Source organism: Poecilia mexicana, unplaced genomic scaffold (genome assembly GCF_051168715.1).
Source record: "Poecilia mexicana isolate PSO_F unplaced genomic scaffold, ASM5116871v1 scaffold_8, whole genome shotgun sequence".
Classification (NCBI taxonomy): domain Eukaryota; kingdom Metazoa; phylum Chordata; class Actinopteri; order Cyprinodontiformes; family Poeciliidae; genus Poecilia; species Poecilia mexicana.
Genome location: NW_028263377.1, coordinates 7,305,113 through 7,327,088, shown reverse-complemented (window position 1 = coordinate 7,327,088; position 21,976 = coordinate 7,305,113). Strand labels below are relative to the sequence as shown.

The 21,976-nt window shown below is 40.9% G+C and overlaps 1 protein-coding gene across 1 annotated transcript in view; it reads right to left on the bottom strand.

The window, feature by feature from the left end:
- The window catches only part of smurf2 (SMAD specific E3 ubiquitin protein ligase 2), a 69,235-nt gene that overhangs the window by 2,951 nt on the left and 44,308 nt on the right, over positions 1-21,976 (bottom strand). Inside the window, exons 9-18 of the mRNA XM_088008136.1 lie at positions 20,927-21,011; positions 18,042-18,200; positions 17,891-17,938; positions 11,172-11,373; positions 7,073-7,176; positions 4,738-4,852; positions 3,704-3,882; positions 3,363-3,621; positions 3,086-3,287; positions 925-1,000 (exon numbers count right to left, since the gene is read on the bottom strand). Coding sequence (XP_087864262.1) covers positions 925-1,000; positions 3,086-3,287; positions 3,363-3,621; positions 3,704-3,882; positions 4,738-4,852; positions 7,073-7,176; positions 11,172-11,373; positions 17,891-17,938; positions 18,042-18,200; positions 20,927-21,011 — 1,429 coding nt within the window. The remainder of the gene's footprint in view (positions 1-924; positions 1,001-3,085; positions 3,288-3,362; positions 3,622-3,703; positions 3,883-4,737; positions 4,853-7,072; positions 7,177-11,171; positions 11,374-17,890; positions 17,939-18,041; positions 18,201-20,926; positions 21,012-21,976) is intronic.

Genomic DNA, 21,976 nt, shown 5'->3' with positions numbered 1-21,976 from the left:
TGTGTTTTGGTTCAGTTAAAAAAAATAAGGCGACCCACACACCGACTCTCTGTCAGCTCACTATGGTTAACTTTCTAAGCCTAAAATGAGAATATGTACATTGTCTCAAACCAAATATGTCTGAAGATTCTCTATTTTCCAGGTCTTACTATTCAAAGAAGAAGTCATTCTGTTTCAAACGTTAGAAACTTTAATCTGGTTGTGCTTGGGTGGAAGGATAATTCATAGTTACAATATGTACAAACCTCCTGGGTTTTAACCAAACATCGTTTGCTTGTTATTTAGACTGAAAGTTGCTGCTGAGCTCACCACTTTTTGACTTCACTCATGTTTGCAACTCTGCATTGTTGACCGCAGTACAAGACTGCTTTTAAGTCAAAATAACTAATGCAATCAATCTGCCTTATGTAATATTAACGCATTAAACCCTTTTAGATTAATCCAATAATGTTGACGGGCCTAATTTTTGTTCAGAATCTCTTGGTATTTCAAAGTAATGACGCCATATACTCAAGGTTGCCATGAATTTTATAAAAGTAACGACCCACAGCTTCACAGATCCTCTACCGTACACGACAAGGTGTGCTTTTTTCCCCCAATAATCAACTATTGGTAAGAGTTACTGGAATTACTGGAAATTCTGATCAAAAATGTAAAGCTTAAATAATAAAAAAGTGTTTCAGATACATTCATTGCCTAAGAATTTTACTTGCCAGTACAGTATGGCACAAATGATTTTACAACAAGCAAAACACTTTAAGACCATTAAATAATTGTACCAAAAATAAATTGTGCTGCTGCATTTAAGGAGATTTATAAAAAAGATCTTTAGTATCTTTACGAAGGGTGCCAACAATGTGGAGTTTGACTCTAATCAATCCTAAAAGTGAGAATCTGCCCGCTGATTGGACGCTGATTTCTCACCAGGTGTGGGCTTTGGGCAGGTTGTTGGTGCTGGCATCGATCTGGTGTATGGTGAAGAGTCGTGGTCCTGCAGCGCCTGCAGAGGGAAGCATTTAGAGAAATATTTTAATAACAGTCTCTTCTTCAGTTTGTTGTCCTACTACCAACTCAAAAGGTTTGGGTTTATTTATGTAATTTACGACATTCAGACCAGAGTTCAGATCAGACATCAGTGTGATAACCTCAGCATAGAAAAAAAGTCAAGGAAAAAGTTAAAATATGTATAAGAAGATATTGTTCTGTGTAATTTCTAACCTCATTAGTAAAGTTAAAGGGGCAGTATTATGTAAAATTAATGTCTTTTTAGCTTTACATCCTGTTATGATGTTATTCCCTCATGGAAAACATACCTGGAGCGTTGAATTGATTCATGCTAGAGAAATCCTTTTACCTCCTGCAACCATTTAGCTGTGCAAAACGCCTGGGTGGACCTAGCCCCGCCTTCGATGTGCTCCTTCAGACTAGCCTACAGCAATTAGCAAACACCTGGTGGATCTGCACATCTGCTGAACTCGTTATAGAAGCTACTTCTCAGTCCAACGTTGGTAAAATGTTGTTAAAGGATTAATGAGGAGGAGCCATGTTGTGATGTTTTCCTGAAGGCGGAGTTTCAGGAGCTTCTTAAAGAGACAGAGGCCCAATTTCAAGGAGTTAAATTACATTACAAGTCAAATTCATTTGAGCCATATTTGATATATACATAACTTTCTTACAGCAACGGAAGGTGACATTGTAACTTGATATAAAATGAATCTATGTGCCTGGAAGCGACATAATGGCGCCCCTTTCACATGCTAAAGGTACTTTGAATTATGTGGACATGGATCAAACCATTAAACCATCAACAGTTTCAACTAAGAACAGCTGAGTTTGCCCACAAACAAGAATGTTTATCTGACAGAAACGGAAATATTTATGCCACCATTTACATGAAGCAGATTAGATGCAAACTGTGAATATCTTAAGAAACGGAAAGATTTACATAACAATTAATATGACCAACAACAGGATTTGGTAAATGAAGCATTAACATCATATTCTTTACAATTATCTATGAAGCCTATAGCAAACAAGCTTTATTTAACAAAAAATGTGAAAAATTGAAGAGACGCGATCACAAGATGATCCCCTTTACTTTGACGTCATGACTGAAGTCCCACTCCGTTTATGAAATCTGTTTAGCTTCCGACTTTTTGCTGACGTTTGGCCCAAGATAAGACAGTCATGTTACCCGAGGTCTGCCAGTGGATCATCTTTACCGTCATGCCTGGGTGGCTCAGTGTCTGGGCAGAGCCGACTGCCAGGATGGACCCACTGGACCACAGAGGGTTCATCCCAGAGCAGAACAACCCAGAGACACACGGAGCCAAACACTCCTCAGTGTCAGAGAGACCGAGATCAGCAACAAGAGCCGAACCGCTTCAGCTCCTCCATTCAAACTAATTAACCCTTTAACCGCCACCTTCAAAACACTGACAGGTTAGCCAACGGGGTCATGAGGACGCCGGCGTCGTCATGACAGTGAAGGGGTTTAAACATCGTGAACATTTTTTGTGCAAATGTCATATTTTCCCATATTAAAATTCCAGACTCGTTTCTTCTTTTTTTACAGCAATTTTAATAAAGTGCGTAGAAAAATGCACCACAAATTTATGGAAAACAGTAGCAAGACTCTAAATGTGAAGAAAAGAAGATAAGAAAATAAAAGAGAGAAAGAGAAAGAGAAAGATGAAGAGAGAAGAAAAGAGACATTAAAGAGAGAGGAAGAAGGAAAGAAGTGAGGGAAGAAAAGAAATCAAAAGAAAAAGTGAGAAAGAGAGGAAGAAAGAGGAGGAAGGGAAGAATTAAAGAAAGGAGGAAAAGTAAGAAACAGAAAGAAAAAAATACACAAGAAAGAACAGAAGAAAAAAGGAAGAAGGAAAACAAGAAAAGAAGAGATAGAGAGAGATAGAGAAAGACAAGAAGAAGAAATTGAAAGACAGACAGAGAAAGAACTGGGGAATAAATTTCAAAGTATGGCCCCATAATTATATTTTCCTTTTCCATCCCTGTCCGGACCTGGAAAACCCACAATGGTTACCTCTCCAGACGCCGTAGCAACCATCTGTATGTCTCTATCTACCTTGAAGGGCCTTGAACCCCTGCAGGGGAACCCTGGAGGATCCGGTGACGAACTGCAGCAGTCGGGCCCGGCGCTCCTCGTCGAACGACTCCACGGCCTTCCAGAACCACTTTACGATGCTGGTGTCTGGCGTGCAGTGCTTCAGCCGCGTATTGGACTTCCAGTCGTTGATGTCGATCTTCCCCAGGCCGCACACGATCAGCTGCAGCGGGGGTGGAGACGGCGGGGTTACCGCATCGGAATCAAAACAGGCGGCCGGCGGACTAGAGCGACGTACCTCCAGCTCCTTCTCGTCGAAGGCCTTGAGCAGGTGCTGGGGGATGACCTCGTTGAAGCCCTTCTGCAGCGCCAGGAACTGTGCCTCGATGCCCCGCAGGAAGCGCCAGTTGACGTAGAGGCGGACGTACTCCTTCTTGTTGTCCTGGGAGACGGGGATGCTCTTGCCGTTGGGTTTGAGCTCGTGCTGGATGATCTCGCCATACGCGTTGTGCTCCACGCAGAAGGTGTGGTCCAGCACACCTGTGATGTCATTGTCCCTGACGGTAGAATCGCATTTCAAATTGTTGCTCGGCAAACAAAAAAAAAACAACAAACGGTGACCAAAAAACCTGGACGTACAGGATCCAAACCAGGCTGTTGTGCAGGTCGGGGTCGACGGACTCCATGTCGTCCAGGGTGATGGGTTTACCCAGCAGCTGCTTGTAGAACGGGAGGGTGAAGCCGCCGTCGATGTAGTGGCCGTGGAACACAGCCATCCCCATGATGCGTCCTACGAAGTGGAAGTACGACAAATGCTCCTGCAAGGTGGGAAGAAAAAAACAACAACATTCAGGCTGGGTGTTAGACAAGCCGATCAGGGTTAATTCAGTCATTTCCAAACATTTTACATATATATTTTTCTTACTTTATTTTATCCGTTTTTCTCATTGGTGGAAACAAAGACACTCTAGCCGCAATACAATCAGCCTCAAACGAGGGCTGGGAATTTATCGTATCGGTTATCAATTATTGTGATGCAGATACATCACTGACACGACAAATTCCAATTAATAATGTAAATATTGTCTGGATTGTTATTTTTAGAATCTTCTCCACTGTTTGCTCAATGAGAGAATCAATAAGCATCATAGAGTTCATTAGAAAACAGTGCAGATAGAATATCAACCACTTTCAAGGACTTTATACAGAAATCAAGCGCTTTCCAAACCTTGAAAAACATCTTTTTGAAATTCCAGGATTTCAAGCGCCCGTACCAACCCTGAGTGACGCAGAAGCAGTTTTACAAGTTCGTTCTAGCTAAACGGGAAAGCTTCAGTTCAACGGACTGATGCTAACTTGTGATAAAGATGTGAGAGATAAAATAACGTGTTAACTCTGACGGTGTCTGATCTGCTTTGAATCGAAAGCAGCTGATTGAAGTTTCACACTTCAAGCATGATATTCTTTGTTTTGTCTACAAAGACGGTTCCTTTTTCAGAAACATGTCTTTTCAGTCTTTGCTTTAACACAACAGTCCCGACTCTTATCTTCACAATAAACCGGTGAAAATGGGAGTTTGATACGAATGGGATTCCCCCAGAAGAGTTTCCCCAAGTGGGCAGGGTCTTAGCGGAAGGCTCCGTTTCTGTTGCTTTCATCAGCCTGCGACTTACAGGATTCACGGCGGAGTCCGGGTTGATCTGCAGCGTGTAGATGTCGTCACGGGAGTACTGGAACAGGCCGTAGTACGGGTTCAGCATCTCATGTGACAGCAGGTAGAGCCACTCCCTGCAGGCGAAGCACACAGGGCTCAGACCATAAAAACGTCTTCTGATGAGGCGCTTTGTCACAATAAAAGCACCTTTTCAAAATAACATTCAAAAAGCTGCTATTAAATATTCATTTCATTAACTGCTTTTTTATATATATATATATATATATATATATATATATATATACTTGGATAGAGTAGAAATTGTGACATGAGTAAAAATTTGATGCGTAAATATATATATAATGTGGGACAAATTTAGATGTGACAGTTACGGGGAGGGATTTAATCATCTTTTTTCTACTTTTCAAACTGGATATGAAAGTTTTGGTTTTTTGTGTTTGATTATTATCTATGTACCGTATTTTCCGCACTATAAGGCGCACCGGATTATAAGGCGCACCTTCAATGAATGGCCTATTTTAGGACTTTTTTCATACATTAGGCGCACCGCATTATAAGGCGCATAGAATAGACGCTTCATACTCTATTATTACACATCCACATTAATAAAGAAATGGTCCCCGAGTACTTTATATAGTAGGCTGGCCCAGTCGTTGTTTCACTCACGGTGTTGGTGTTGCGATATTATGCCCAACTGCTTTCTGGGTAACACAGACCAACCGACACGCTGCCGCTGCAGTCTCTGTCTCTCTTCCCCTGCCCCTCCCCCCCTTTAAATGTATTATCAAACTTTATTAACAAACCAGTGTTCTGACAACTATCCCAGCATGCACCGCGCACTACTTCTTCTACGGGGGAAAAAGAAGTTGGCGGCTGCTTACCGTAGTGGACCAACTACGTAAGCAGCCTACTGCATGTCTGTGTAAACATGACGTCTTTCATACGTCTTTCATTTCGATCTGAGTTAATTAGCGTAGCATTTCTGCCGGATTTTCACAACATATCAGCCACAACAATGGACAGGGGAACCAACAAGTTCATGTCATCTTTTTTGGACGACATAAAGGTGTTTGAGCCACTGGATGCCTCCAACATTGTGGATGCCTCCAGCTAAAAGCTACCGATAGATGAGGAAAACAGCAGATCCTCACACCCTCAGCATAAATATAGCTGTGGACAAGATCACTGATGCCTATTGTTCTTGCAAGGCTGGGTAAGTCGGCATTCATGGTTTTGATGGTCCACAATGTACATTAGCATATGTTTACTACTGTAGCTTGTGTTTGTGAGACGGTCACGCACGTGGTAGCTGCACTGTGACCTTAAATGGGCATTAGCCAATGAAACGCAGCCCCTGTGGTAAGGTCCGTTGCTGGACCTGTTGTGGCTCAATATTGGTCCATATATAAGGCGCACCGGATTATAAGGCGCACTGTCGGCTTTTGAGGAAATTGAAGGTTTTTAGGTGCGTCTTATAGTGCGGAAAATACGGTATATTTTTTGGTTTCTTAATTATTTTATATTTGACATTTTACTCATTAAAAAATTATTTCATTTCAAACTCACATTTTTATATTAATTTTTTCTTTTTGTTGGTCTATTCTAATTATAAATGTTAAGTTTTTATTAGCTGTAAGTAGAAAATGATGAGAACGAACAAACAGACTTTTAAGATGGAATTGATGGAAGTGATGAAGTTCCTGAAATGGACTTTTTTACAGTAATTATATTCTAATTTATTGACTGGACCTGTAATCACAGTGCTATGAATAGAGACCGACACATTGGAGATAATAGTTCAATGCATTTATTCCACATTGAACTATTATTTTTACAAACATGCTACACGTTTGTGAAGTGGAAGAAATATTAAACATGGTGTTTAAACATGGATTTGTACTTTGTAGAACAACTTTTTACTGCAAATTTTCACATCTAGAAACTGAAATTGGGACCATTTTTCTGTCTGAAATAGATCTACTTAGCGACTTTTGTCACACACAAAAATAGCTATCGGCCAAAATTGGAAACAAGTCAGGCTTTAAAAAATAAAATAAGAAAATAAAAATAAAAAAAAAACATCAGTGATCAGTGACAATCAGTGCCCCCATAGACTTCACTATACACTACATTTTTCATATTATTTCTGAAAACAATGAAAAACAACAACAACAACAAAAACACACCAATAGAGAACTTGTGGTTGTTCTGAGACAAAATATGGAAAATTTCAAGGAGTTTTAATACTTTTGCATGCCAGTGTGATGAAACATGACTGATAAAATGATTTGGCTGAAAGGAAAAAAAACACAGCAACCACTGGATGTGCTGACCTGGCCACGCCCCCGTAGTCGAGGCCTTCTTCACCCCTGAACTTCACCATCAGCCTCTTCCACAGGTCCTTCGGCCTCATCTTCATCACCTGGCGATATGACTCCTGCACACAGAAAAGATCAGTCAAATATCAACAAAAATGTCTTTTGTTCTTTCTAAGCGACGGTCACACTGAGCTGATAGTTCAACTTTTCTAACTGACCAGATTACAGCATTGACGTCTCCTCTTTTGAAATTCACAGATCGACACAAATTCGATCAGAATCAGAATCAGCTTTAGAAATCCTTCGTTCTCCATCACAACCATTCAACCGTGCCAAACGAGTGGGTGTTCCCAGCACCGCCTTGGAGGATGAAGCTCCTCCTTCGACATGTAGCTTTAAAGCCTCTGAGCTTCCTCAGCTCCCCACTCAGCTCCTTCAGACTAGCCAGCAGCAATTACCAAACACCTGCTGGAACCTGCTCAGCTCATCGTACAAGCTACTTCTCACTGCGACGCTGGTAAAAACGTGTTAAAGGGCTAATAGAGGAGCCATGTGGTGATGACTTCCTGAAGGCGGCGCTCCAGAAAGAACAGGAGCTTCTTAAAGAGACAGAGGCCCAATTTCAAGGAGGTTAATTACAAAGTTAAATTTCTTTTCAGTCATATTTGATAAACTCAGCATTTTTATAGCAACTGAAGGTGACATAGTTACTTGATTGTGCTATAAAATGACACTATATGCCTGGAAAACACATAATAAAAAAGAGCTTCCAGACTATATATAGTTTTTTTTTGTTTTGTTTTTACTGTTTTTCATATTTTTCTGTATCAAATTGAGTGAATGTGTTTGTTTTGTGGGACTATGGATGGAATTAAGCTAAATCCGGCATAATTACGTACATTGTACTAATATTATTAATACTCCCTGTGCCATTTACATAAAATCAATCAATCATACGGACGAACATGTTGTAGTTATACTTCGGGAAAGTAAAGGTCCCTTACGACCGTTGATTGGTCTGTTGCTGACGAACCCACTGGCCTGATTGACAGGTGGCGTCATGACAACTGAGACCCCACGTTTTAGAAACAGCTGCAGCAGCAGTAGGAGGTCCAAAGCCTCCTCAGAAACAAGAAACTTACATTTCATTGTCGACAATGAGTCGGTTTTATCTCTTAAACTCTATTCTGAGGCTGAGCGCTCTCCTCCGCCGTTGCCAGTGTTGGCCACACGTGCAAACGGCTTACAGCATTAGTGGGAGGGTTCGCCTTGAGTGGATTAGAGGCCGTTACAATAAACACAAGCATAAGACTCCAATAGCGCCGCCTCTTCCTCTGCCAGGCTCCGCTGCACCCTCAGGACGAAGCAGACAAACTCAAGGGTTGTTGTGGGAGAAACCGGAACGTCTTATCTGCTCTGTAAAAATAAACCGGGGGAACAGCTGTGAACGTCGGCCGACGTAGAGTTTCCTACGGAGGCAGAATTTACTGCTCGACTTGGTCTGGAGAAGCTATGCAGCTATGTCTCTCTGAACCTTAAGACTTGCTCCGCCCCCTTCTCGCCCCCACAGCCCTCAACCCTGTCAAACGTCGAGATCAGCCAACAAAAATGTCTTCACCGAGATTAACAGACGCAGCTGTTCCAGCACATTCCAGCGCGTGCTTTATGAGGGTCATGCAGTCTGTTGCAGGTGGTGTTGTTCTGGTGAAGGCCCTGCACCTCATAGATGCAGAGAGAGAGAGAAAAACTAAAACACTCCCCCCGCTGAGAGAATGCTCCTCTCAAACGAGCGGTCTGGTTTGGATTTGGAGCGGCACTGCCTTCGCACATCGTAGATAACGTCGAGCGAGAGAAACACGCTCCCACTCGACCTTTAGTGGAGAACGTAAAGAGGAGGGCGGGAGGACAACAGTTTAAAATAAGTCACGCAATGAGCAATTCTTTGAGTTATGTAGACGACAGAAATGTTTTTAGCAATGAGTGGGAAATTAGCAATTTCCCGAGGGGGAAAAAAAAAAATCTGAAAAACATAGATAAGGTTCATCATGTGTTCAAGCTGTGATAGTAGTGTTTTCAAAAGTATTTGCATTTCACAGAGTTTTTTTAAGAGCATCTGCTGGTTTCAGGAGGTAAAATTTAAGACTTTTAACGACCTATCTATATAATCCACTCTGAATAAAACTTAAGGTAGCTGGGGGATCCTGCTGTGTTACAATCAACTCTAACAATTATTTTAACAATATTTTAGATGTGCAGTTTGTCAAAGTTATTTCTCCTGACATTTTATTGGTATACAAGTTAAGCTGTGCTGCTCTTTACAGTTTGTGTAAAGATTTTTTTTTATCTCTTGTTGAAATAAATACAGTGAGTCTGAGTGTCTGCTGTGGAGACAACCTGCTGATAAACAAAGAACAGTAACACAAGCATAGAAACAAAACAGTGAAATTTCTGGGTTCTGTTAGCAGCCTAGCAGGTTTTTGTTTTGCACATAATGAACCTCTAACCTCAACAAAATACAGCTAGTGGTGAAAACAAATGTCCAAAATAACTGGCGAGAAATTTGAACTTACTCATTCTAGACATAAAAATGCGAGCTAGTTAATAGCTAGCTAACACTAGAATTAACTAGCTGATACCGATATTTCAAAAAAACAAATATATACTTGAGGGATTAAAAAAAAACCTCATCAAACCAGCATGTGCAGCAAGAGTATCTGCTTGCTGCTATATTAGCAAGCATAGACACTTGCTAATTTAGCAAACTAGCAGCTAGTTAGCGGTAGCCTCAGCCTCCACGAGTCACGGCAAGAAGTGAAGATGTTTGTGTGCGACTCAAACTTTTGCCTGACAGGAAAGTCTCAGGAGAAAAAATCCCCACACAGACATATATACGTTTACAATATGCAGCATTAAATAGTCCTGCCACAACAAAATTTAAAACCTGTGATTAATGTATTTAAGGCCAATTTCTTTAAAGCCTTTAAGACATTTCATTTGAGAAGGCCTTTAAAGACAGACTTCGTTTTAAGACTTTTTAAGAATCTGTTTTCAAATTTTGTCATGTCACAACCACAGACTTTTGTTTGGATTTTTTGTGATTTACCAACACAAATCAGGACATAACCGTGACATTGAAGAGCATCCATTCCGGATGTTCTTCGGTATGGATGTTCTTTCCATGACGAGCTGTCATGCATACATTTATATTTAGCCCCATTTACCCGGATACTGCTAAGCAAAATCCAGCACAAACAATCGGCTCCGGAAACCACATATTAGTAAATAGAGTCCAGCTGTGACCCATTTATTCTCAGTGCAAGTCTAGATGTTCTGTGAAGGAATCATTGGGTTTTTTTTTTGTTTGTTTGCTGGTGAATGACCAGCATCAAGAAGACCAAGTAGACATGTTGAGATAACGCTGTCAAGTCGGGTTGTGTTACAAAACCAAATCTGAAGCTTCAGGTCTTCTAGTTCTAGTCTAATTTGCATCCCCAAAACCAGAACCAAACATGGAGAAGCAGCATTTGTTTTCTATACTCCACTAATCTGGAACAAATTTCCAGAAAACAGCAAAACTGCTAAAAGACTGAGTTCCTTTAAATTAAGTTTAATAACTAATAAATCCTGGACGACACAAAGCTGACCGTTAAACAGGGATTACGAAATGACGGTTCTCAGGTAAGATTATAACATTTACTGGTTTAGTCTTTATAGCATCCACAATGACCCAGTCAAAGCCCAGATGTAAATTCAATTGAGAATATGTGGCAAGACTTGAAGTTTATGTTTACAAACACCAGACTGACTGAGACCAAACTATTTTTCTAGTATTTTGGTGTCAAAATATGAAGTTTTATACACAGAAGACCTGAGCAATGTTGCTGCAATGTTGCAGTTATAAATAAGAACAACACGCTCCACATTTTTATTCTAAAAATTTCAAAACCGTCCACAATTTTCCCTCCACGACGGTATGTGCCCAATAAAATTCAGCTTGCGGATCGTCATGTGCCAAAATGTGAAACGCCTCTAGGGAATAAATACCATTTTTACAAGGCACTGTACGTTCTACTTTGCGATTACAGTCCAAGACGGCTTAAGGTGGCGCGCTGACCTCAAAGATCTCCTCGCGGGACACCTCGATGCGACAGTGGCCGGCCTGAGGCTGCTGCTGGGACAGCTCCTGGCGCAGGATCTTCAGCTTCTGGACCAGGTCTCGCTTGTACTTGGGCACGGTGAGACACTCGGCCTCTTCTGGGAGCTGACCCGGGGACACCAGGGTCTGCTGGACCTGGTCCTTCGTCTGGTTCTGACGGCTGGAAACCACCAAGCGGACACACAGGTGGAAAACAGGGAGAGAGAAAGAAAAACACAAACAGAGGCAGTAGGAGGTTACAAACCAATTAACTCAGTGAAAACAAATAAAACTCACACATCAAACATTAGAAGATTCATCAATATAAAATTAATTGTGTGTGTGTTTTTGTTTTAAATTGGCCACAAATTGCCCTTCAGCCACATGTGATCCCATGTAATTCTCTAAAAGAGCAAAAAACAAAACAATGGCTGCTACTTTAAATGTTTACTGTGGTGTTTTTTTTAAAGGTTTTATTGGCTCTAGTGGCCTTAATTTGATAGTTAATTGACAGGAAAGTGGGAAGTGAGAAGGGGAAGACATGCGGCAAAGGTCGCATAATAATACTAATGTCGGAAATCGAACCTGCGACGGCCATGTCGAGGACTAAGGCCTCCATATGTGGGCTGTGCTTTGCCCCTACGCCACCACAGCACACCAACTGTGGTGTTGTTAAAGTGCTTTGCCAACCTTAAGCTAATTTAATGGATGTAATTGGAAAAAGTGTTGTAATAAAATAGATTACACTCGCACACTGTAAAACCCTCGAGGTAACTAAAAGAAATGAACACCAAAGTATGCATTATTTAAAACGACCAGCAGGGGGCAACTCGTACTCTTAACTCCCAGAGACGGTCCAACATTTGAGTTGATGGACTGACACAAAAATATATTTTTCATGATTTATGAGGAGCCTGTAAAAGCGACTTTAAAATAAACAAGGTAGTGATGCTCAGAATTTTTTTTGAGATCTTGGGAAAAAAAATAAAAAATCAACCACTCTGAAAACCTATAACCATTTTTCAAAACACTGGCTGTAATGTTTACATTACATCATAACCTGGTTACTGTTGAAACCACATCTGAGGCGACTTCAGGTCAACATGTAAAGCATCCCGATTTCTCTTTAAAGCCAACAAATGACAAAATATGTTTCCTAAATCTTTATATAATTTAAGAATTTAATTGTGTAAAACAATCAGAGTTTCAGTTTTCTCTCTCTCTGCATCACAGGAAATCTAAAAATAAAAACTGAACAAGTGTTGGCACAGAGGTAACTATAAATAGATTAAAAAAAAGATGACTCCTTCAAGAAACAGATTATGACACACCGACATAATATATATATATATATATATATATATATATATATATATATATATATATATATATATATATATATATATATATATATATATATATATATATATCAGTGACGTGCGGTCAGGGGAGGCAGGGCCTCACCTGTCGTCATGGAAAAATAATATATAATAATAAAACCATTTATATTGCTATTTTCACCCTGTGGTTTGTACTATAAAGTATCTATTTTTTACTTAGCTTAACCAATTCTGATGATTTGTTCTTCAAAATCGCTGGATTTTCGCATTTTCCCATTCAAATACTCAGAAGCAGCAGCAGCGAGCTGAGCCTCACCTGGGATTGCGCAACTTCTCGCTAATTGCGCTGTCTGCCATTCTATGGGAGCATGTTCACCCTGTCTGTACGCCGGCAATAAAATGGCTAAAAAACATTTAATATATGGACTGATTTTCCATAATTTCGCTTATGTACATAATGTACAGTGTTTTTTTTGTCACTAACTGTCTGTATCGTGTTTTGTGTGCGGAGGAGCGATCAGAAACGGCAGAGAACAGACTCCAGGGGAGCAGGCAGTTCTCTTGCCTCATGACAGGGGGCGCTCATGATCCCAGATATTGTGACTGCACAACTGCAGAGTAAGACACAATGAGCTAGCCATGGAGCTAGCCACACAGTAAATAAGTAAAGTACAGCAATATATTTGTTTTCTCATCTCTTCCGACGTCAACATGAAAGACTACATTTCTACAGTTAAACAGTTTTCTAATGTGGATTTTCAACTGAAGCAGGAGATAATAACTAAAGGAAGACCAACACCGGAGCTGAAAGTTTTGCTTCGAGACAGTTTGATGATTCTCAAACGGAGTAGAAAAGACATGCCGAGGATAGACTTGGCTTTGGATTAGGGATGTTGTAAACGAATATTTTAGTAATCGAGTAATCTATCGATTATTCTTACGATTAATCGAGTAATCGGATAAAAAAAAATATAAAATGAAATATTGGTAAATCTGGCATAATACCGGTGTTACTATCAGATATCAGTATCAATCCAATTTTTCATATTTGAGCATCCCTAACAGTTGCTTTTTTGTAGTTTAGAAAACTAACCTGTAACAATAATAGCTCACTTTCTAAGTTAACCAGAAGAAAAGTTATAGAAAAATCTGAAATTATATTGAATTTAATAACAAAGAGGCAGGCTCACAAATATGCTTATAAAAAATGTCTACAATCCAGCTTTTAGTTTATGTATTCATCTTCAGTGAGTTTAATAGATTAATTAAACTCACCTTGCCACCTAACCTGTCACGCTTTGGGTTTGAAAATACGGGAAATGTCACCTGGAGTGGGAGGAGAGGGCGAATGAACGAACATGGGGTGGAGGGGAGGAAATAGACCAGCGGACTGACGAACCGTTAGACCGGGGGACGAACACGGGGGGAAGCAATACGGGATATTTACGACACCTTCACTGGTCACACTCAGAAACTCATCTACCAGCCATGTACGATGCGCTCCGCCACCCGTTTCTTCAGACCGGGATATGAAATTTATTGTGTGGTTCGTCGGTAAAGCTACATTTACACGGTAAGCATCAGCTACTCAGCCGCCCGCCCTGTTCCGTCTATCCGCTCACCTCAGCGCTCTTCCCGCCGTTCGCTTTCAACCAGCAGCCCCGGAGGAGAAATGCTGCCGTACTCCAGGCATTCCCCAGTCATTTTAAGGATGCTTATTGGTTCCCCAAAAAAGATAAAAAGTCGGGAATTATCATCAATCAATAAAATCCCCACGGGCCAATCTTGAAGATTGGACTTTATGCCGCTGAGACTTAGCTTTTGTCAACAACTCAGAGGCGGAAGTGAGAGCTCCGCGCAACGCAAATGAAGTCCCGGCCGGAACACGGTGCGCTAACTAATAAAACATAAATTAACGAAGCTTCGAGGCAGGTAAATTTTCCTCGAGGAATTTTAGTAATCGAGGTACTCGAATCATTCGAGGAATCGTTTCAGCCCTACTTTGGATGAACGGATATTTTTGTGCAGAATTAGCGGTGCATGGATTTCATTGATACATAAAGGTAAGACAGCAATAAGATGTTTTGGTTTAGTTTTTTTTAATGAAATGTGCGTTTTGTGGGCTACAGTTTGGATGTCTAAGTAATTCAGTAAAGTAGAAGCGGTAGCTAATCTAGTTTTTTTAGTGTTAAATCCTAAAACATGTTGTCAGTTGCTATGGCAACGAGTCTGCGTGTAGCGTGGCGAATACCTCTTTCCCTTTGCTGTGGTTCATAGCACAAAATTAATGCCTACATTTCTAAGTTTCACTGAGTTAACGCGGCTATGACATGTAAAAGATTGGTCTTTTTGCCCCCCAGAGTTGTATGCCTTCGCGAAATGTCTGTACGTCAAATAACATACATGGCGTCTATATAGTCGTAAGTCAGTGCCTCACCAGCAATGAACCTCACCGCACGTCACTGATATCTATATCTATAATTTTTTTTTTTTTTTTTTTGCACTATATTGTTAGGTATGGGCAGGCGGGCCTCCAGGTTCTGACTTGCTGCTCATCAATATGACCTGCTGAGAATAAAACCACATAATTCTGGACAGCAGCTGATTTCTCGGAGCATCTCTAAGTGAAAGCAGTTCTGAAATCACTAGCTGTATTTAGTTTGCTTTTAAAGATCTTTCTAATACTAATAGAGGTGCAGAAACCAGAGTTGTCATCGGGCCGTCGCTTGGAGATCATAGTCAATGTTAGAATACATGTTGACCCTGAAGTCGAAAGCTGAACACATTATTCAGTTATTCATATAAAGTAAAGATTAAACTGTTGCCAAGTAGGGATGCAAACAATTAATCTAATTGTGATTAGTAGTGGATTAATCGATTTGTTAGTTTGTTAAAATTAGTTCCAATCCATTAATAATGTTGGTTGAGATCTTCTGTTAGTGTTGTAGTTTGGCCGCCATCCAGCAGAGGGCGCCGCTGGTCATCCTTAAACGGAGCCAGGAATAAAGATGGCGGGGAGATTCAGGAAGAGTAAAGGTCCAGGGTCCGGTGTGGGATGCAAAATGCACTTTATGCACTTCTGTTTAGAAATATAAACACTCGACAAGCTCCTTAAGTTTCACTTTAATAGAGCTAATTAAAGTGGAGCAGCGTATGCACATCTCTCTGTTCATGGGAAATGAAGGGTTTCACATTCTTTTCATCTTCTATTTTTCTATTAAGCAACCTAATAAGTTCCTATTTTGTTATATTTTGTGACTATGCTTAAGTTTAATGTGATAAAACCTCAAATTGTTGTTTGTTCAATCAGTATTTAGTACAGCAGACACAAAATAATATCAAAATGTAATGATTTTTTTTTTAATTCAGCATATGAAAAACGGAGACGGTGGGCCCTCTTGATACAAGAGAGAAAAAATATTTGCTTATTAATTAATCGATAACTTCCATCTCTACTGCCAAGGTTACAATATTTACCATCTTACTGATTTACGGCTAGTTGTCACTATGCAGCTCCTATTAAATAGAGAAAAAAAAAATAACTGGAAGTGGTAACAAATGACCTCCAGACAGATCCCAGTTGTAAAGAGTCAGTTCAGCCTTTAATGTATCCACCCACCCAACAGACTGCATTCCACCTCACCACAGTGGCCATTTTTCTATAGAAAAGTCCCAGAGTTTGGTTTCTGGGGTCTGGTGCAGCATAATGGAATCACTTCCTGCCATCCCAGAACGCCACATGGCCCCCATAGGACGCTCGAGCCGTCCTCATGAATCCCTTTATTTCCTGCCGACTAGACCGAGGAGCAGACGGGGGGGAGGCGCGAAGGTTACTCTGCTGACAGCACCCAAACACGGCAGGGAGGGAAGGAGAGGAACGGAGCATCTCTCTCGCCCATAAAACAAACGTTGCCGCTCTCTCTCTCTCTCTGTTCTCTTTCCAGCCGCTTATTGACGAGTGACTGGAACATGTTACCTGAACGCAACCCCGACACACTTTAATCAATCACAAACATCTCCAAGAGAAGTAGACATTCTTTTCTCACGTGATTCCCACAGTCAGGTCTTGGGAGAGAGAAGGAGGGAGAGAAAAGAAAAAGCAGACGTGGATTCGGTTACCTATTGGACGCTGACCTCGACCAGAGAAGGGAGCAAGACGGCAACAGCACCGGGGAACGTCTTAACCAAAACCATGCAGCACTGTAAATTGCAACTTTGATGGACATCATATATATCTGACATTTTTGCGGGATGACGGCACACGAGAGGTGAAAATGTCTACAATCTCCAGCCTGATAAAAGGCAGATGTCTTGACAGGGAACCAGGAGGACTGATGGATTTTCCAGACGTTTGTCACAAGCTTGAGAGTCCCTTCAGAGTTCGCTCTGAAGCTAAACAGAAGAGGCAGTAGATCATACGATGTGCTGTTAATATAAACACAACAGGTTGACGCAGGCTCCGGTTATATCCTATCGCAACTTCCGAACTTTAGGCTCAATACTCGTTGCAAGATACGGTGATGATGTCGAGGCAAGACGTCTCCTGCGGGACAAAAGCGTGAGACTTTTAAAGAAAAGACAGAGGTGGAAGGTTTCTGTGCGCATCGATAAATCTGCTCCAATTTCCTCAACTTTGGGTGGTCGGAAATCGGCTTGGACGTGAAACCGATCTCATCTACTTCCACAAACGTCTAAAATCAGCGATTGCCCCCTTTAGCTCTGTTGGTTAATAATAATCGCCACATTGTTGTCGACTTAGCGACTTTTCAAACGCAAAAATTAGCACAACCTCAACTCTCTTTCAGCCATAAAAAAAGATAAAAAGATTTTTAAAAAATTTACGTTTCTTTTTTCAAATAGCTGCCCTCCGTCGCTCGGAGACCGTGTTGCTACAGCTGCACACAGGTTGAAACCATCATAACTACATGCATAGATGCTCAAATCCAGCTCGTTCATTGACTTGGGCACAGGATGTATGTCTCCGTTTCCTGGACATGAGACGCTCCTGGCACACACACACACGCACGCACGCACGCACGCGCGCGCAGACACACACACACGCACACACACACACACACTAGCCTCGGTTTTCACTCGGCTATTTGATGTCTGGCCAAAGACAGCTTCGTGACGGATCGTGTGCTAAAAACGCTTTCATGATTAAAACCTCTGAAGAATTTCTGAAATGTCAGGAGGAAAGAAAAGGATGTGGAAAGCCTGTAATATGTATACATTTCTGTGTGTGTGCGTGTGTGTGTGTGCCTGTATTCTAATGGCCCACTGGCTCCGGTGGTCAACACACTTTGGAACGATATTCTGGTGTAAAACCGTCGGTCAGACGTAGGGGCTGGTCCTTACCTGACGTTTTGACTCTCACTGCTTCCTCGAGAACCGTTGGAACTTGGACTAAATAAAACAAAAATAAAAACACAATTTCTCATCTCGTTTTTTTTTTTTTTTTTTTTTACTTGCTTGTGTGTTATTGGGAGGAATAAAGCCCAGCTCTTACTTTAGGACTAGATGCAGGTTGGCGGAGAGGCGCGGGTCGGTGAACTGCGTGGTTCGGTTGTTGTGGTCGACAAAGTAGACCCTCCCTGTGGCCGTGTTACGGATCTCCCATCCCGGCGGCAGCGGACCGAGTTCCTCACAGTTCACATTGCTGAGGTCTCTGAGGTGCAACGGAGGAGCAAAACCAGGTTTTAGAACAAAAGAAAATGATTATTTACTACCTCTTTCAATCAAACTTGAAACGGAGCTGAATGCTCACTGCAAAAACACAAAATGTCACCAGGTGTTTTTGGTCTAACTTACAATTAACTTTTAAGAAAGAAACAGGAGCTTGTTTTAAGTCAATAATTTGTAATATTGATCAAAAAAGTACTAGTTCCACTGATAGATTATTTCACATATAACATGCAAAAAATGTTGGTATAAGTATTCCAATATTAATATCTGCATCAGTCTTGATACTGAAAGAATTTCTAGAGCAATCATGCTTTATTATTTATTTTACATTATATTTGAAATTCCGAATTGCACTTTCTGAATACCTGGAAAGAAGATTTGTTGCAGTTTGTTTTTTGTGTCACCAAGGTAGTTTTAGTATAATTTATTTTGACCAGGCTAGTGAAGCTGTTGGTGTATTTAAGTTGCCGTACAGATGCAGAGTTATCAAATAAATTTGTAATTCAGTACATTTTTTTGTCTGTTTTAAAAAAGAAACATTTTTAGTGTATTCAGCACTGCTTTTCTGGAACGGATCGGTACGGACCGATACTAAACCTCAGATATCGGTATCGGAAGTGAAATCACTGGATATTAAAAAACTTATTGAAAATGTTACTTGTATGTTAGTTTTGTCTTATTTCAAATGTGCCAAGATGTTTTCACTAGATACTAGACTAAAAAACTCTAAGATTTTTGGAATTTTTAATTATTTCTGTTTACAGGCGAAACAGGGAGCAAAAAAATAAAATAAAAAATCCCCTCAAACTTTCAGCAGTTGGTAACAAACTAGATTCAGGATGAGTGCGGCTCACGGTAAGCTGCTGCGTGACCAGAAGAGCTATGAAAAAGGTCATCCATATTCAGCAGATGGGAGACGCGATCGATCAAGTTTTATTAAAGGGAGTGCACCGAGGCATGTTTTTGAAAAGCATGTGCAGATATTTTGCATGCGCATTCTTCTGGGCTGCTGTAATCGACACGACCCACATGCCTGGGAGCATCCGACAGGGGCAGCTGGGACCGCCCCAGGTACGCGTCCCGCAGGGTTTGTTTGACGTGACGCGGGTCGGGTAACGCTGCCACAGCACAGGTAAAAATTTTTTTTACAGGCATCGAAAATGTAGACAAGCAAATCCTCAAAGTGCAGTCTGAACCAAAAGGAGAGTCAATCCAAGCCAAGTCCACTGCTTTTTAAGAGAACCGCGTTGCAAAACAGGCAAATATAATCCTGGAATTTGACAGAAAAAAAGGAATATTAGAAACTTGGCAACATGTGGATTTGATTAAAAAAAAAAAAGTTTTTCCCAACGATCTAAGACATTTACACTTCACTGCTAACACACAAAATCTTACCAAGTATTTTTAGTCTAGTTTGTAGTGCAAATATGTTGGTGCACTTGAGAAAAGACAAAACTAACTCACAACTTACATTTCAGCAACACATAGAAGCTTCAGTCAATAATTTCTTAATATTAATAAAAAAAGTACTAGTTCCACTTGTAGATTGTTTCTCTTAAAACATATGAAACATGTATTGGTAAAGGTGAAATAATCCAGCAGTGGAACTAGTAAATGTTTTCAATATTAATGAATAGTTATCTGTATAGGATTTTTGTCTTACTTAAAGTATAAGAAGATATTTGCACAAGAAACTAAGACAAAAAGTATTTGTTAATCTTGGTGCTGCTCTTCACACTCAATTCCAATTCTTCGCTGAGATTTCTTTGGTGTGATTTTTAGTGTGGTTGTTCATATTATAATTTTCCATACGACTCAACATCAGACTCCACTGAGGACAATCAAAATGTGTTTATGTGGGAGTGGGGAAAATGGACGTTGCACATGTCAGCGTGTGTGTTTGCATCGGAACTCGCTGTGAAATAGGAGCCGACAACATGATACATCCGTCGACGCCGGCCGTCACGCTGTTTGTAAATTGATGTAAACACCGTTGGTTTCCGTGGAGAGCGGCGAAACAGAGGCGGCGGAAATCTTCGCATGCACGTCGTTATTAAACAGACCAATAGTCGAAACATCTGCTGCGCTGGTTTCATGTTTTATTTTATATTTATTCTCAGCCACGTTGCGCCCCCATCGACTGAAATATTAGGTTGTAAAAGTTGGATGCTTTAATGAAAAAACCCCCCAATGATTTAAAATGGCCTTTTGATTTAAGACGACATATGGAAGCTCTATGTGACGTGACTCGCTCAGAGTAAACTTATGACCAATCAGAGCGCACAGATGTGTTTGAGTCTCTAAGCTCCAGTTAACAATTTATTGATGACTAAATTAGTTGACAATTATTGTAATAATCGATTCATCACGATTAAGCCGATTAATCAATTACTAAACAAGTTGATAATTACTTCAATAATCGATTAATCATGATTAATCTGATTAATTGATTACTAAACAAGTTGATAATTACTTCAATAATCGAGTCATCACGATTAAGCCGATTAATCAATTGCTAAACAAGTTGATAATTACTTCAATAATCGATTAATCACAATTAATCTGATTAATTGATTGCTAAACTAGTTGACTATTCAATAATCGATTCACTGCGATTAATTTGATTAATCGCGTCAGTTCTAGTTAAGAGCTAAATGAAAATGTTAGATGTGAAGTAGAAAACGGTAGTGGTGACTGCGTGACTCTTACCTGGGTACTCTGGGGTCATGCCATGTGCTGACACCCGTCTGAGTGTGCAGGAAGTAAACTTGACCTTGCTGCGTCGTCCTTTGCTCTGTGAAAAGACATCGACAAAATTTAAAGGGGTTAATCGCGTCAATTAAAAGCACTTCTCCGAAGTTGAATTTATATTCCACGTGCAGACAGCTTGTACCCAATCTGTCAGCGTACGAGAGCGATCTGACAGATGGGAGATGAAAGGACGGCTCGAGTCGGCCGAGATCCCAAATGGCGGCCGGCAGGGAGGAGGTGAGAGACGAGACGTGGCGGAGGGGGAGAGGCAGGAGGGACGTCTGAGTTTTCAGTTGGTGAGCTCATTCATCACTGCCCGATGGAGATTTCCTGTCCTCTGCCACCGTCTTCACTGCGTCCACCTTCCTGTTCCTGTCAAGAGCTGCATCACGAAATGCTTCTCATGAGGTTCCAGGAATCAAGGGCGGAGGGGGGTGAAGCGTATCATCGCTAGCCCCGTTAAGCCAGAAAAATGCTTTCTCAGACATGCCAGGACTGTTACGATATCCCAACACCGAGCTGCGAGACCGCAGGGCACAGGAAGTACCCTCTGGGTCCGGTTACACCTTCCCCTCTAATGTTTTCCACCGCGCAAAGGAGCAACTGCAGTCCAGCATTCATGCTGAATCATTTTTGATTCACCTGTGTTTTTTTGTTTAAAATATAGAAATATAAAAAGAAACGACCAGATCCTGATTCTGCATATTCAGAACAAAAGTGACTGTGTGTATTCCCACGAGTCTATCGTGCTAATTTATTGTCAGATAAATAAATTAGACGGCCTATCTAAAGGAGTAGACTGCGACGGAGAGCCTCCTAATCTCAGCGATGCGTTACAGTTCCTCCTTCACCGTGAGGAAAAACAAACCTTCCCCGGACTTTAGGGAGAGACTGCAGCTTGTCTCTGCACTATCTTTTACATGAATGCATCTGTTTCACTGTGGGCTGAAAGAGGAGGAGGGGAAGAGGGCAGAGTGGCGGCTGCCAAGCTTTTAACAACTTCTGTTA